This window comes from Solea solea, chromosome 16 (assembly GCF_958295425.1).
Source record: "Solea solea chromosome 16, fSolSol10.1, whole genome shotgun sequence".
Classification (NCBI taxonomy): Eukaryota; Metazoa; Chordata; class Actinopteri; order Pleuronectiformes; family Soleidae; genus Solea; species Solea solea.
The window spans coordinates 23,267,900-23,285,161 of record NC_081149.1 but is presented as its reverse complement, the minus strand read 5'-3'; the positions used below and the strand labels follow the sequence as shown (position 1 = coordinate 23,285,161).

At 41.1% G+C, this 17,262-nt stretch overlaps 1 protein-coding gene across 4 annotated transcripts in view; it reads right to left on the bottom strand.

Moving 5' to 3' along the window:
• Positions 1 to 17,262, bottom strand: part of LOC131474914 (thyroid hormone receptor alpha) — a 106,521-nt gene that overhangs the window by 15,952 nt on the left and 73,307 nt on the right. For 2 of the 4 annotated variants that reach the window (XM_058652633.1, XM_058652634.1), the window contains 2 exons: positions 3,682 to 3,743; positions 2,147 to 2,268 (listed from right to left, as the gene is read on the bottom strand). In XM_058652633.1, coding sequence (XP_058508616.1) covers positions 2,147 to 2,268; positions 3,682 to 3,743 — 184 coding nt within the window. Of the gene's footprint in view, positions 1 to 2,146; positions 2,269 to 3,681; positions 3,744 to 7,363; positions 7,756 to 11,590; positions 11,689 to 17,262 lie in introns of those variants that run through there. The other 2 variants (XM_058652636.1, XM_058652635.1) reach the window with 2 other exon arrangements.

Genomic DNA, 17,262 nt, shown 5'->3' with positions numbered 1-17,262 from the left:
TTTTTGCTTCTTTTTGGAGTGGCCTTTTTTTCCAGTGTGTTGATGTAATCACATGAACTCCAGTGCATCAGTACTGACATGGCAGCAGGTTCCTCCGCGGTGGATGTGGATGTTTGTATCCGCTGAGCGGGGATTGATTATCTAATGATTGGCTTCCCGTAGAGAAGCCTGTCCACCGTCTCTCGCCACTGGAGACGAAATAAACTGAAATCCCACTGTGTCGCGTCGAATAGTGCAAATAAAAATGTCTTATTTGAAACATTTTACCAAGAGAATTTTCACACTCATGTATTTTTGGCCTGTTTTTCCAGTGTAAAGAAAAATGAATTCAACACGGGAGGACAGTGGTTGGAATGACACGTTTCGATTATTATACTACCAATAATAACGAATAATATCAATAATCAATGATACTGATTTGATACTGGGCTGATAACAGATTTTAACGGAGCATATAAATGAGCAGCGAGACGCACGACTCTAAAAACTGAACAGGATTTTATCACCAACAAGGTGCCGGTGCTTTTCTGTGTCTAATTCTATTATTTTGTTGTGCTGATTCGTCATGGTCAGACACTGGTGCATTAACTTGATTTAAACACGCTGCTGTTTTGTGCAGATATTATGGGATGCTACAACAAGAACAACTGTGTCTTGCAACCATGCCCATCTAACAGACAGGAAGTGCAAATCATTACACATTAGAGACGCCGTCTTTGTTACATTAGCATCTTCAATTGATCTCCACTGATTTTGATTTGTAAAAAGACTAGGCTGATGCAATTTTATTAAATTAAGCCACCAATGACAGCAGGCTATTGATGCCCCTTTAACATGTGCCCCCTTAACTAATTTAAGTTTAATGTGACACTGGCATTTAGCTTTAGCAAGGACACCTAATTAAATAAAGGTTAATCACTGTAAATAAGAACCCCATTCTCCCGAACACAAAAGACTGTTGTGGGAGCTTTTGATTAGTTAATCAAGCAGGAAAATGAAGTGAGCCACAGGGAAACTGAAGTGAGGGAGAATAGTTAACCATGTACTTTCCTGCACTCTCTTTCAACTCAGTTCAGTGGATGGTATGCATTTATAATCTCTTTTTTGTCATGACCTCTGTAGCTGCTGTGAGGATTTAAAGTGGAGGCCCTCTGGGCTGCTGTCAACTTCAAGGTCCCGTTCATTTATTTTGTATGTCCAGAGCCTTGAGAGTCGGCCCAGGTTCAGTCCTGTGAGCTCCCCAGGAAAACACATCGTCTCATCGAACAACACAGTGACTGCATATGGAGAACAGTGCAAGCTTTATATAAAGCAGCTTCAACAGCTTACGTGACTGTACAAATGTGATGAATTCCACAGCTTTCAGTGTGTTTGTATGAGGACTGACTGTGCTCTGTGCACTCCCTGTGCAGAGAACACACGGGAGACAGGCAGCAAAGAGAAAGCAACTTCAGTGCACTGTTAAGACGGCCTTTTTCCAAGAGGAAACTGATGCTTGGGTTGCTTTGTAAACCATGCACTTGCAAGTTGCATATTTATGAGATTAAAAGTAGCAAATCTACGAGAAAAAGTTGCATATTTATCAGATTGAAAGTAGCAAATCTATGAGAAAAGTAGCAGATTTATGAGATCAAAAGTAGCAAATTTAGGAAAAAAGTAGCAGATTTATGAGATTAAAAGTAGCAAATCTATGGTACTTTTTTTCTTGTAAATTTACCACTTTTAATCTCATAAATCCGCAAATGTTTTTCTTGAAATTTTACCTGAAATATATATATATGTATTTTTTTCATACGCTGTCGTAGCGGAGTGAGCGGTTAAAGCGACACAAACTTTCTAACTGTGGGATAATGTGGTGAAAATGGTCTTAAATTAGTGCAAACTTGGATTTAGTGGACGAGCCTTGTGTTGCGTTCACCTTGGTGTCCCTTGGTGTGGCAGCACTTACTGTCAGTAAGTGTCTGCCTCTCTACTGCGGCTTATCGGCACAGTGCAGTGCTGAAAACCTGAACGATGACTTTGAATGTGTACAAAACTGAGACTAAAGATATGTAAGGTTTCTCAGGCCCGTCATGCAGGTTTCCTAAAGTCTGGAAACTAGATAGTTTACAATAAACAGGTGGAGAATGAGATGACTTTACTGTACCTTGCATCCCTCGCAGGTGATGCAGCGGTAGTGGTAGCCAGTGGCCTTGTCCCCGCACACCACACACGGCTCGTCCTTCTCCAGGTAGCTGGGGATGTACCCTGGAACAGAGACGCTAAGAGCTATAGGAGAGGAAGAGGAGGTCGAAGAGGAAGACAAGGGTGGAGTGAGAGCCGGGCGAACAAGGAAATAAAGAAGGAGGAAGATGCAGGAGAGAGAGAGGAGTGATGGAGGGAGGAAAAAGGGGCCGAGTGTTAGAACAGGGGCATCAACAAGGCTCCTGTGCATTGGGCCCCAAGAGACTGTGATGTAGGATGGAACATGTCAACTGTAGGCAGTCTGTTCTGCATGCACAGCTTATATGAGGTCACAAGCCCTGAAGTCATTAGATATGCTTTTCATCTGGACTTTTTATTGCCTTATTTATTTCTCCGAGAGGAGACAGTATTTCCTGTTTGTATTTGTGTTCTAATTCTCTTCAAACTCTGAGCTCCGAGCTGTCACAGTCGCATGATTAGAAGGTCCTATGTAGAGTCTTTGAAGAGCAAGAAGTCGAGGAAATACAAAAGTCTCTGTGTGTGTGCTCTTATGTTGTTGAAGATTCAAAAATTAAACACAAAAGTGAAAAAAAAGCATTGGTTTAAACTTTTAGCATTTTACTGGGGTTTTTATTTCATCTCTGGGACAATTTCATTAAATTCATAATTTCAAAACTAAACTAAACTAAACTAAGGTCAATAATTTCATTTGACCTCAGTTTGCTACTTTTTGAAACTGGGGATATTCAGATAGAAACGATACCCAGGACTCATTAAATAAAGCTATGACAAAAACCACCAGCAAGAATAATGTGGGTGACTGTAGATAAAAATCCTTCCAAAGAACTTTAATCTCCAAATCTGGCTCTTCAGATTATCTGTAAGTAGCACCATGATCAAACAGCAGACAACATGATCACTTCTTTGTTGCCAAAGACAAAGGCATAGTCTGCGATTTACACATACACAAGAAGATCATCAGTATTTCATTGGAAAATGAACACAAGGACTTTTTATACACTGAAAACAAGTGGAAAACAGAAATAGATCCACTTTTAATAGCCATGTTTAGAGTGTGAATATAGCTGTATTTCTATGCTCAAGGAAGCAGGATTTGTCACAAGTGATGGTCATGTGAGATGAGCAAGAGAGCGTCCGAACTCTAACCCGCATTCACCTCTACTTCAGCGGCAGATTTCAAAGTCTTCTGCACAGATAAACCTGAACCTGAACCAGTTCTGTAAGGTTGTATCTGGTCACCTAGGTGAGCTAATTTGTTTTCAACAAAGCCTCCGAGAAGAAAGAAGACGATGTCAAGGAGGAGCTTATCATAATAACGAGTACGAGGAAAGCATTCACTGCCCGGGGGGAGCGCGCTGCAGAGTGATGAGCTACGCTAAACAAATCCTGCAGCACATCGAGCGACTGAATATCGTGAAAGAAACCTGCCTGATTGGTGTTCACCGGGAGGTGACGACAGAGATAATGAATCCTTACCAGACATGCTCTTCACCGAACACTGGCTGTTCTTCCTCTTTCTCTTTGGCACATCTGGCCACCTGGGGAGGAGCAGAGGGAGAAGAAATGGATTCATTATTCAAGTGAACTCTGAATGATGTGAAAACCTCATTTTCCAAAAGAGAAACCTTGAATGTGTCCAACACAAATTTGATTTCCGGTTCAACTAACGATGATGTCAAAGAGAGAAAAGCTGCGCCTTTGTCGACTGGAACAACTTTCAGTAACACACACACTTTTCTGTCGATGAAGCAGTGAGTGAGTGAGTGAGTGAATGCACATTTATGACATGAGTGAGAGTGGATGGCCCTGTGATGGACTGGTGAACTGTCCGCCTTTCAGCTGGGATTGGCACCAGCGCCCCCTATGACCCTCATGTGGAGGATAAAGCGGTAGAAGATGGATGGATGGTAGTTCCATCACTTCTGTATGTTGAATATTTGATGGTCAAAAACCATGGTGATGCATCCAACGCACATTCTTAAATTAAATAAAGTAAGATTGAGTTCTGTCGGACATGACAAATCAAACTGAAATGGGACAGCATCCTGTAGGCGAATGAAAACTCTGGAGGACGCAGCCCATGGATTGGGACATCGCTATAGTCTTCAGGTTTGCAGGGTGGGTCTAACCAGGAAGTGACACTTTACTGAATAGCCACCAGGGGGCAAAAGGAAGTGTATGGGAAAACAATGCTATGTCTCACACATTGTCCTGAAGAGTCTCAAATGCTACTTTCAGCTCTTCTTCAATAGGACATGATGTCCGTTTGGAGGGAAATGGAAGACTTTTTATATTATAGAAGTCTTGAATATTCCATTTCAATAATGCATTTGAATCAGTATTCAAGTTATGTATTATAATATCAACACCAAAGAGCTTACAGACACGTGTGGACATATACTCTGCACAGAACACAGACACCATCCGGATTATTATTCAGACAATTCCTTCATCTCACACCTCCTATCTCCGTCTGTGATTCTCCATCGTCACTCGACTCTTCTCACTCCTGGCAGCAGATTTGGATTTACTGTCTCGTCCACACTCGTGTCTGACGGGTGGCTCTTCAGCCCCGCCCACTTCCATTTCTGCTTTGGTAACTGCCCATTTCTGTCTGTCTGCTCCCTTAACTTTCCTCCCAGTCATCCCTCTCCTCTCCTCTCCTCCCAAAACTTCCATCAGCAGTATTAGGTAACACTGCTCCCCTCCCTCTCCCTGGCTGTCAAATCCACTCCCCTCTTCCAGCTAAAAAAAGAGAAAGAAAAAGAGAAAGAGAAAGAGGGGTGGGGGCGAATCCTCTAACATCTCTCTCCGTTCTTGCAGCTCTTCACGGTTGAGCAAACGTATTAATTTCATTGCAGTGCACATGGTCAGACAGTCACACGTTGGGAAGGCGTCTGCTCTGTCGTAGATCACTGTACGGTGAACCACCGCAACAACAACAACAACAACAACAACAACAACAACAACCTACACCATCACCTCCACTGTCTGTTCAAGACAAACCGCAGCTCGACTGTGTGCCAGTGCCGGTGCGTCTCCGTCCGTCTACCACAAGCTTCAATACGAGATCAACTACTCAAACGTGCAGGATGCTATACGGCACAACAACTGGAGTCAAACTAAAGAACACACAAAAACAACATCTGACAAATGATCAACACCATTTTTCCCGGCAGACAAAGAGAATCATTCTTAAGCCACTGCGCGCTGTCGGGATGAGGTCGCTAAAAACAGGCTCTCTAAATAACTCTCGTCAGCAGCTGAAATGCTAATTATCTCGATCAGATTTCAATCCACCGCAGCGAGTTAATTAAGCTAATGTAAGCTTTGTGCGTCGGTTGTTGGCGCTGTGTTGCCGGCTGTAGGTTTTTAGTCAACTCTGTAATGATAATTATTGTGTGTGGCGCTGTGTTGAATCAATCTCTTACGGATTTATTCATTCATTTTACGTTTGGAGGAGACATTTTGACATTAGACACACTTGTTATTGGAGGAATTGACAGTTTAAAGCCTCCTGTGTGTGTGTGCAGTTGTACACCGTCATACTTTGCTTCTTTAAGCGGTGATACACTGCTAAACAAGTACGGATGTAAAGGAAAATGCTAACGAGCGACACAGTCCATGGTTTCCAGACGTGCACTCATCCTGTCAGCTCCCTCATGTTATTTTAAAACCAGATTCTCCCTCTCTGAGTGCAACATCAATGTTAATGTTATAAAGATGAAATATTTAGTAAATTATGACGAGAGAAAATGTGTCACAGTTAAGTTTGTGGTTTTTGTGAAACATAGAATAGTTTAATAGAAAACTCTGAAAATGTTTAGGGTTTAACTCTTTAACTCTTCCTTTATGTCCCAGTGAGCTAATGTGAGAGCGCAACAGGAGAAGCTCTGAAGGAAGCACAGCAACACTCAGAGGATTCTCCTCCTGCTGCACAATTTTATTTCTGACATCAATTTCTGTTAAATGTTTTATTGTTTTGAGCAGAACGTGAACTTAATCACATGGTCTTCTGAATCAGGGGTGTCAAACTCATTTTAGTTCAGGGGCCACATGCAGTACAATTTCAACTAATCAAATGATTAGATTCTAATCATAATGGGACATTTTAACAAATTCATCCTGCGGGCCGGATTGGACCCTCTGGTGGGTGCCAGTTCTGGCACATGGGCCGTAGGTTTGACACCCCTGGTCTAAATAAAGAGCCATTGAGAGACTATAAAAAGTACATATTATAATATTAAAGTGCCACTCTTCAGTTTTACTCAAAGAACTCCAGTTGTCAGTTTTTTTAATTCATGTAAAATCAATAAATTGACAAAGTATGGCTGTATTGTGTACCGATGTTATTACTGTATACATTTATGTGTTTATGAGTTGCAACAACCTGCCTAGAGACTACAGACGGATACAAATTAGCCCATGGCTACGATCTGGCGGCACATTTGAATGTGAATGCCCACGCATGTGAATGGTAGAATGGTCAGTATTTACTGTATACAGTGAAACTACAACCTTCCAGTTGAAAGCTCTGCCACTGAGCTACACAGACACTCATGTCTGTAAATAGCCTCAGGTCCAGTCAGCTGACACGTGACTCATTAGTTGGGCCATTGTTTGTTGGCTGGTTTCTTACAATCATTAACACGCATTGACAGCTGAAGACAACCTGCACTTAAAAGACAAAAGACAAATGGTGAACTTAAAAATCAGCTGATTTCCAGGTGATCGTGTTGTTTTCAGCTGTGTTCAGGAAACAAGAATATCTAGCGACGCCTCAGTACATTTCATTGCATTGTTGGAGTCTTCTCTGGAGTTTGTCAGTTTATCAGAGGGTCATATTTCCTGTAAAGGTCAGACACATTCAGTCAATCAGTCAATTTTTCCGTGGATTAAACGTGCACAGTGAACTCTGATGGCTTAAAACTGGTGCCAGCCATTTTCTGCTGAAGCTTTTCCACACTGTCATGACAGCAGGATAATATATTAGTGTACAAACAGGGAGCAGACGAGTCTAAACTGACAGGGAGGAGAGACCTTGTTAACGCAGTGTTGTTGTGGAGCAGGATGTGGATGCCAGCACTGCACACACACACACACACACTGCCCCAACACCAACACTAAGAACGAGCAATACCTGTTCAAAAACACTAACCTGTTGATAAAGTATGGCTGTAAGATATGCATGACGCTGCCTTTGAAGGATTATCAGCAGAAGAGACGGTGAGCCGGCAGCTCTTTCTGCTGCTACAGCCTCGCTGTGGTCCACAGGAGCCGCTGCACGTGCAGTCCCATTCACGTTGAGCCAGAACAATAACAATAGTTCCACTTCTTCTTCTTCTTCCTCTTCTTCTTCTTCTTCTTCAGCAGCGGCAGCTAAAGTGTGACCGAGAGCAACTTTGGGTTCATCTCCAAAGACACATGCTGCACTGGAGAAGTGGCTGAGTGAAGCACTGTGTGTGGACTGTGGAGCGGAGCCTCAGGTTGCTGCTATCAGCTGAGATATCAGAGGCAACCCTATCTGTGTGCCTCAGACTGACTGCTGGGAGGAACAGCTACTCTGTTTATTCTCCTCCCTCCCTCCCTCCCTCTTTCTCTTCCACCCCTGTAATTGCTCTAGTCCAGCCTCCTCTCAAACACCTCCCTCCCTCTCCGTGCGTGTGTGTGTGTGTGTGTAGTTTGCCCCAGTGGCGTGTTCTCCACCAAAACAAGACTCTCGTCTACCATATCAATCATATTTCTTCTCTCTCTCTCTTGTCCGACCTGCGTGCTGTCGCTCTCTGTCCTCCTTTCATCCATCGCCCCCTCTCTCAGTCTGTCACCTGTCATCCTTGCTGACACTTCTATAATTGACTCCCTTTCACTTTGTCCATTCATGCCCCTTTTCTGATTTCCTCCTCCTCCTTCCTCTCCTTGCAGGAGCAAACAAAAACAAAGAAATTGCCGCCGCCGCCGCCGCCACTCACTCTTCATCCAAATTCACTTAAGCTTTAATGCCGACTTGATTACATAACAGCAGGCTTGGCACGGTCTCTGTACAGTACAGTTAAGTGAAGTCTTGTGAGGACACGGAGTGAATTGAGACGCTTCATGATCTCTGATTGTACACTGTAAACCCCCCAAAGAGAATCATTGTAACAGCAGCAGAGTTTCTAATAAAGGCGAGATAAAAACATGCAGGACTTCAACACACTCTTCATCTTTATCACTTTGCTGTTCAACATTCATTAAAAAAGACATCAGTGAAACCTGTGCTATGATTAATTACTCATTATCTAAATGGATCAGTATCAACTACCAGATTAATTACAGAGGATTCTGATGATCCATTTAGCAGTTTATAATAATTTTGTGAATATTTCCTGGTTACTTTGCTCCTGTTTGACTGTAAACTGTAAATGACCTTAGGTTCATAGACAACATGTTTGTATAAGTGTATAATTACTGAAATAAAAACTGGTTTTCAAAGCCTCATGAGCAGAGGCGTCGTCGTTTGTTGGAATCTGTAGTCTCACCATGAGATGTCACTAACACTTGCACTCTTTTATTAAATAAAGGAAACATAATTAACATTTGCATAATAATATACATTTATTAAATATTTATGTTTAGCCTAAATGGAACGCTTTGTTTTTCTTGTTTTCTTTTTTCCAACTTGTTTTTTTTACGTCCACTTTGCCGTTTTCCCGCTTTGCTTCTACAAAATGGCAAATTTCTCCATGCATAGTTGGATTAATAGCAGAATATTTCATCTCAAAGGTAGAGCTGGAGATCCTTGAAAAACTGTTAGAGAGCAGGGCTACATTTTGAATTCAAAAGGCCAAGCCCCTTTCTTCAGACTTCCCTCCGAAGCTCCGCCTCCAGAGCACAGGAACGAGCGCTGTGCAGCATCGGTAACTTTCGGTACTTTTCGGTTTTTGGATACATGTTCAAATGACAGCGTGATGATGAAAAAACAACAAATTAGAGCTGAAACGATGAATTGATGAATCTATTATTAATCGATTACTAAATGAATCGACAAGTATTTTGATAATTGAATAATCGGTTTGACTAAAACAAGATTTCCAATTGTTTAAGCTTCTTAAATGTGAATATTTTCTTAATTTCTTTGCTCTGCATAACAAAGAAATCATTAAAAGTCAATCATTTTGGTTTGTGGACAAAACAAGACATTTGAGAACATCATCATTTCCAGGTTTGACGAACCTCGATTTCTCGATTAATCGAGAAAATAATCAACAGATCAATCGATTATGAAAAGTATCGTTAATTGGGGCTCTACAACCAATACTCTCTCTGGATTTAGTGAGCTAGCATAAGCTCTGGCGTTGTCTTCTGCGATTAGTGCACGAAGACGGGTACGAGCATAGAGGAGAAGGAGGAGATAGAGGACCAGATGGCAGTTTGATTGATCCAGTTCATTAGTTTGGGCCGTTCAATATGACTGGATGGTATTTTTACAGACCCGTCCGTTCCACAGATGATCTCCCACTTTATCTTTAAGTGCAAAGGCAAGAGGAACTGTAAGGACAGAGTGAGGACACAGACAGTATTCACAGAGACACAAAGCCTTTGGTGAATAAGTGGCATTTCAAAGAAAAAGCCCTTATTATAGTTGTTATATGTCTACAGGACTGGATAGAAGTGCAGCAGTGGGCCAGGAAAGCGAGCCCTAACCAGACATTAATAATTCCTAATCCTGTTAGAGCTAAATATGCTCAACATGTCATCCTCTCATCTGCTCATGGCGTCTGTCCAAATTGGTTTATACATCACAGACTCATCACGACACTCATACTGTACAGCAACGTTACATTCTAATAAATAAAAAGATGTATCTTCATCCTCAAGGAGAGTTTAACGTGTCACTTTCTTGTAAATGGTGAATATTTAATCTTATATTGATCTCATCTTTGTTATTTCCCCTCTCCTTCCATCACTCCCGCAAACGTCTCCTCCATTTTACTGACAGCGTCACCTTTTTGTCAGACATCGACCACGAGGTGCTGCAAACGGTTTTAGCAGCACCTCGAGGTAAAGTGCACAGTGTCGGCTCTCCGTCTGTGGGCTGCATCGCTCGCCGAGGAGCAGCCGACAGAAGAGAAGAGAGGCCAAGCTCTGCTTTTACATTTGGATTCCCACTTTTCGTCCTCAGGCCTGGTTCAGTATCATGTCAAAAAAAAAAATTAATCACAAGACTGTTGTCAAGACACGTGATGCAACCAGCCTCAATTATGCTCCCTCATTCATGAGGTCATGTGTCTGTGACAAGCCTGTGATTCTGCTCATGTGGGGTCTTGAGTTTCATGTTAAACAACAACACAAACTTGTTTTGTGTATCTTAATGAGGTCACATCATTTAAATAATATAAGCATTCCCTTACCCTAACCTTAACCATCACAACTAAGTGCCTAACTCTACCTTAAACTCAATTCTAACCCTAAAACCTAAAGTATTTACCCTGAAAAAGCACTTTAAAGTTGTGGTGCCCAGAACAAAATCACCCCACAAAGATGAGGTTTGTACGGTCTTTGGTCGCCACCAAGATATAAATACACGTACAAACAAACACACACACACACAGTGTTATGTCATCGTCAGTGCATTTCTGTTGCACAGTGCCCAGACAATTATGTTCAAACAAGAGTTTCCTAGATTGCAGTAATTGCAAAAATGAAACGCCACAATAGTCATATCATCTCACTGCAGCGGATCACAATCTCACGTGGCAGGACACGGACAAACCAGGTGCAATAACATGGTTAAATGTCCACAGGGTGAATTCTTTTTAAATCAAGTGCTTCAAAGCTCTTCAAAGTCCTCAAGATCAACGGCTTTTGTTGGTTTTTTTATGTTGGTTGCACAGATACTATTTTTTTTCCAAATGCATTTACACTGCTACTGCTGATATTTTGGACTTAAAGGTGACATCGAATGCTGGTATCGCACATATATGTTAGTTATGGAGGTCTACTTATATATATTAACTTGTTTTCATGGTTAAAAACCTCCAAGTCGCTGCAAACGAGCCGATCAAAATATCTCCTCACTGAGGCTCTCGCCTCAGACCAAAATCACACCCCCAGAACGTGGACTGTGTTGTGATTGGCCAGCCAACGAGAGCTTTCCCACTGTCCTGTGATTGGCCAGGTACCTGGAAGTGACGTAATTGGTAGGCCAGCTCTCAGATACACAGCTCCCCCTCTGGCACGGTGGATGCTCTGCATCTCAGCAGCTACAACGAGAGTGGTTCTTCTTCTTCTGCGGTTGAATGTACGCAACCGGATGTGCCCGGACTAGTGCTAGAGGTTTACTGATGACATCATCAGCATAGGGAAGTGCCGATCAGCTTCGCAGAGCCCAGGAAAACAATAAAACCCTATTTTCTCAGCAGTGGCTGAACTGTTTGTTCTGAAACTGTAGGGTTTCATAAACGAGGTAATGACGCAGATACACACACAAACGCAGCGTTAATTGGAGCTTCCGGACTATGTCGCCTTTAAAGCTGCTATCAATGATGTCAACTCGTGGTTGAGCTTTAGGCTGCTTTAGGCTAACTTCATGAGCACAAAAAGGAAATCTACGTCACTCTAGACCGGTGAAAGCTGTTATTTAATAAATGCAGCTTTAAGTGAAACAGAAACTTATAAAAGTCATAAAGTGAAAACATTAATATGGAATGTGCTCACCTATTTACTGTACGTGGATGGATCTTTTTTAATGGAAAAGTAAATGCCACACCTAATTGTCAATATTTTTCTAAAATCTGCATAAATTAAATAAATGATTCTCTTATATTCTTGACAGCATTTGGCTGAGAAATATTGTAAAGTAGTGAGTAGTAGATCTTTGAGAATCTTAAGACCAGATCATCTGATTCAGAACACACAGAAAGGTTACTCACTGCTGTTTAAAGCGGAATTTTTCAAATCTTTGCGCCTGTAGCTCCCCCTACAGTTTTGGAGTAAGCATTTTTACGACACCATCGTAAACATCCATCCATCCAGTCATTGTCTACTGCTTTATCCTCAACAATACCCCCTCCCTCCCCCTCTCCTGGCCATGTGCGTTTGTTTTTAACACAGCCGTGTCCATGCTGCTCTGAACTGACTTGTGTGTGTGTGTGTGGCCCATCGCTCGGTCGTTTCCTGTGTGTGTGTGTGTGTGTGTGTGTGTGTGTGTGTGTGTGTGTGTGTGTATAGTGCAGACTGGAGTCTTGAGGTTTTGAAGCCCTGGAAACTGCAGCCAGGATGTTCTCCATAGCACAGCTGTAGAAAATCCTCATAGTCTGTTGGCCTGAGCCGGATTTCCTGGGCTGCTTTAGATAATAGACTCGCAGCTGTGCCTTCTTAACTACAGTTCTTGAGTGTAGATCCCATGACAGGTTCTCTCTGCCGTGCACACCCGAGAACTTGAAAGTGCTAACTCTCTCTTTCTGCCTCTGTTAATGGAGGAATGCGTCCTTTATTAATCCACCACCACCTGCTTGGCTTTACTGATGCGGAGGGAGAGGTTAGTGTGTGTGGCTGTGGCTGTGGGTGAGTGATCCGGACACATGTCCTCGCTCACAGTCAGAGGTCCAAACAAGGGACACAAAAGACAGAAATCACGCAGGGTGTTTACATGCATGTTAAAAGTCCGACTTTAGTCAGACTAAGACAATTATTTGGTTTTTATTAAAAAATCCAGCTAGTTTTAGTCGGACTATACCTGGATAATGTGATTCATATAGAACTGAAACGATTAATCGATTACTAAATTAATCGGCAACTATTTTGATAATCGATTAATCGATTTAAAGCTTTTTTTCATGATTAAAACAAGATTTCCGATTGTTTAAGCTTCTTAAATGTGAATCATTTATTCATTTCTTTGCTCTGGATAACAAAGAAATTATTAAAAGTTAATCATTTTTGTTTGTGGACAAAACAAGACATTTGAGAACATCATCATTTCCAGGTTTTAAGGTTTTCTGATATTTTATGGACGATTAATCGATTAATCGAGAAAATAATCGACATATTAATTGATTATGAAAAGAATCGTTAGTTGCAGCTCTAAACGGTACGTTTCAAATCTCGCTGTAGCTGTAAACTGTAGCAGGGCTTTATTAGGAGCACATTTGTCACAGCCTTTATTCTCTTGTGTCTGATGTGTATAATTGGTCATATTTTAAGAAGAGAGAGAGAGAGAGAGAGAGAGAGGGGAAGGGGGAGGGAGGGAGATTCTACAGAGAAGCTAAATAAAAGCTGTTAGTGTGAGTGTTACCTAAATCATTACGTTAGATTGTCATGAATCATAAACTTAGACACCTGGAACCTTTTTTGTTGTTGTTGTTTTTAACTTGTAACTGTGTAAAACTTTAACTTTGACGTCTGAATGGATATTATAACTCTTCAGTCTGTTATTATTTCCTTACCTTGTGAGTCTCTCGACTCAGTCCCCCCCCCCCTTCATGACTGCCTGCCCTGCCCTAATGTTTTTCACTCATAACCAATTATCCCTGTCTCCATTGTGTGTTTAGTTTTTGTGCTCCTTGTCCTCTTTTGTCAGTTGGCCTGCTCATCTCCCCAATTTGTCCCTGTGTTGTCCGTTTGTCTCCCTCATCGTCTCATGCTTCCGCGGCTTCTCATTTCTGAGTATTTGGTGATGTTTCTCTTTGTTTGCCTGCCAACTGAAAAATCTGCAAGGCCTTGCTTTTTTTTTTTTTTTACATCAATTATCTCTTCTTCAGTGAAACTAGTTGCCTTTGTTTGCTCTTCAGCTTTGAGGTACAGATAGGGTTAGATGGGGAACCGATGTGGGAACTTAAAACAATTAAGGTTAGAATCAATCTGCAGTTCCACGACATTTAACATCAACGATTAAAAACAAAAGAATACATTTTAGGCAAGTGAATGTACTTCTTTTTACATGCAAAGTCTTGAATAAACCTGTGGGATTACATATATAATCCATTAATCTTACACTGCTCAGCTAGATGTTTGGTTAACAATGAAACAATTCATGAACATACAGTAATATATCATTTTAATATAAATAAGTAAGTTCCAGGATAAATGCTGATCTTAACCTTCCTTTAACATGTTTGCAAAACTAAACTATGACAGAGTGAGTGAAACAAGTGTGTGAGACTCTCTGCTCTACAAGGAGCTGCATTAATGCTAGATTAACGGGAACAACTGTGTTAGAGAGCAGATTAGAGAGCGGTCCTGCTCAAACAGAGAGGGTTTGGGAATGCTAACTGGATTTGCTGAGGTGAGTTTGTGAGTGATGCTGCAAAGCAGAGAGAGAGCGACGTGAACGGTGACACTGTAACATCAACAGTAAGTGAAAATGTGATATAAAATGACAAGAAAAGCACTAAAAATAGATTTCTGTGAAGTGAAAAAGAAGAAATATGATAATAATGATGATAATGATCATCCTTTTTCTTCATTATTCGCCTGTCACAGACAAAATTAGCCAGTAAAATGGCCAATGGGCTTGTGAATGAGTGAATAAACAGCTGTTGTTGTGTTTGCGTGTTTGCTCCATCAGACTCCATGTACAATTACACTGAGGTTATCTGAGGACGAGAGAGCGCAAGACTGGGCTTTAGAACAGGAGTTGTGAGAGGAATGCAGGCCTATTAGTCACCAACAGAGCTGTGGCATACATCAAACTCTAAATCAATCTGGGTCAATATGTATATATATGTATATTTATATATATATATCAAATAAAGGAATCTATAAAAAAGAAAAAGTGCGTAACAAACTCAAATAAAATAGTACAATACAGCTTCACATAACTGTGTGCTCTGCATGGAACTTGAATAAAATGGTGTCATTTTCAGGAATAAGGCTGCGGCAACACTATGGGACGGGTTTGCGTTAACGCCGTTAATAGCACTAGTTTAAATGCACGTTCCTTTACAGAAGTACAGTCAGTTTCTACTACTTTAATCTGTGTTTATGTTTAGCATGAATACAATAAATCAGGATACTATAAGCAAGGCAATATATTAAATTGTTTTCTCCCTAAATATTTTATTATTTGTATTAATTTATCCTTTATTTAGCCATGAAGATTACACTGAGATACAAGATCTCTTCTTCCAGGGTGTCCTGGTCAAGATAGCAGCATGGATAGTACAAATAGTTAGGGACAAAACAATTTCAGATATAAATCTCACAACAGAATAGAAAAGCTAAAGGGAAGTAGTTAAGGGAGAGTAAAAAAAGAAAGAAGAGATATAATAAAGTAAAATACAGAAGTACAGGCCATACAATCAATGTCCTTAATCCAAATCCCTCCAAAACAACAACATGTTTCATGACGCTCCATCAAACGCCTTTGAAGGTGTTTAAAGAAGCCAGTGAAGTTTGGTTTTGCAGCTCGTTCCATATCCATGCTGCACAGAAGGAGAAAACACTTCCTAGAACAAATGCTGAGCAAAAGTCGTGCGGGTGACCTGATGATGTAGTTATATGATGATGTATTGATTTTTGTAATAATGGAACATCATTTGTGGCTAATTTTGACAAAATTCATCACATCCACACAACAACAATTCTGTGTCAGTTTCCTCTTCCCCAGGCAATAACAAGCTCTGCAGCATCTCTCTGTGTGTGTGTGTGTGTGTGTGAGTGAGTGCTAATACCCAGAATGCTCTGTGACTCAGATCACACAGAGGGGAGGGGTCGGGGCATGAGGCAGCACTCACAAGAACACGTGCGTGGTCAATGACACTGTGTGAGAGGCACAGACGCACATGCGCACAGACACAAAGCGACAATCCCCAGTTGATGTCACATACTGAGGCGTCCTGAGCTGTCCTCTGCTTTCTGTGGCTCCATCTGCCCTCAGTGCTCCTAATCCAGCTCTCTCCTCTAATCCACACGCACACACACACACACAGGGATACGACAATACACACACACATACATGTACATTGTAAACACGCACATACTGTGTATACAGCAGTTGGCGGAAAAACACACACACACACACACACACGTCTGCTCACACACACGCTAATCACACACACCCCGCCAAAGCCCAATTATCTTCCCAGGTAGACGCTAATTTAGAATCACACAGAGCTCGCACTTGCTAAACATGGTGATGTGACACCAAAGGTCGTCAGGATCAGGGCTTCTCTGCTGCATCAGAGTCAGGAGGGAAAGTCACTTTTGTGATGAAAGAAAAAGTCGACCATGATGTGAAAGAGTCACTGAATATAGAGTTGTCATCACTATTGTTTGGTCTGTTTGCTTTATGATAACTCTGATGATTCAGCCGCTCAGAGTCAGTCAAACAAACTGAACCTTTTGAATAACGCATAAATCAGGTGTCAGGTGTGTTGCGACGTTGTGTCCTCCAGCTTCACAAACCGCAAATATTCTTTTCATTTCATGTAGGAGCAAAACCAGAATATATTCACAATTAAGTAGCTGTAATCACAAAAAAACATCAAGAACAAGCACGGAAACCCATTTTTAAAATAGTTTGTAATTCAATTATATTATAAATAGTCGATTATCTGTTTCTTTGGTCTTCAGTTCAATGATACAAAGTAACCTTACTACTTTCAGGTGTTTTTGTCTAGTAGTGTAGGTTTTTAAATCCTTTGAAAAACTTAATAGTCTGTATTTTCATCGTAGTTTTGAATCTCAGTTAAGTCCCAATTCTCATATGCAATCATTCAGTGCGTCTATATGCAGCCATATTTCTACCACACATCATTTACACTCATTCACACACAGGAGCAACGTGGGCTTTAGTCCAATGATAAATATAGAAAAAGAAAAAGTGTGAAAATGTAATGTTCAAAGTGCAATTATGATTTTTTTAAGGCACCCACTGAAAAAATCATATCACTTTGGAATAATAACAGAGTTTTTATAAGGATTTGTTGGGTTGAGTTGGAATCATTGTGACATGTTATTGTTTAGTCACATATTTGACACAATTCATGTGTCATGTGATGACGATGTACTTTAGCGTTCATTATTTTCCCCTCACAGTGGGATTTGACTTGTTCAGAGTTCTTTATCGCTTCTGAA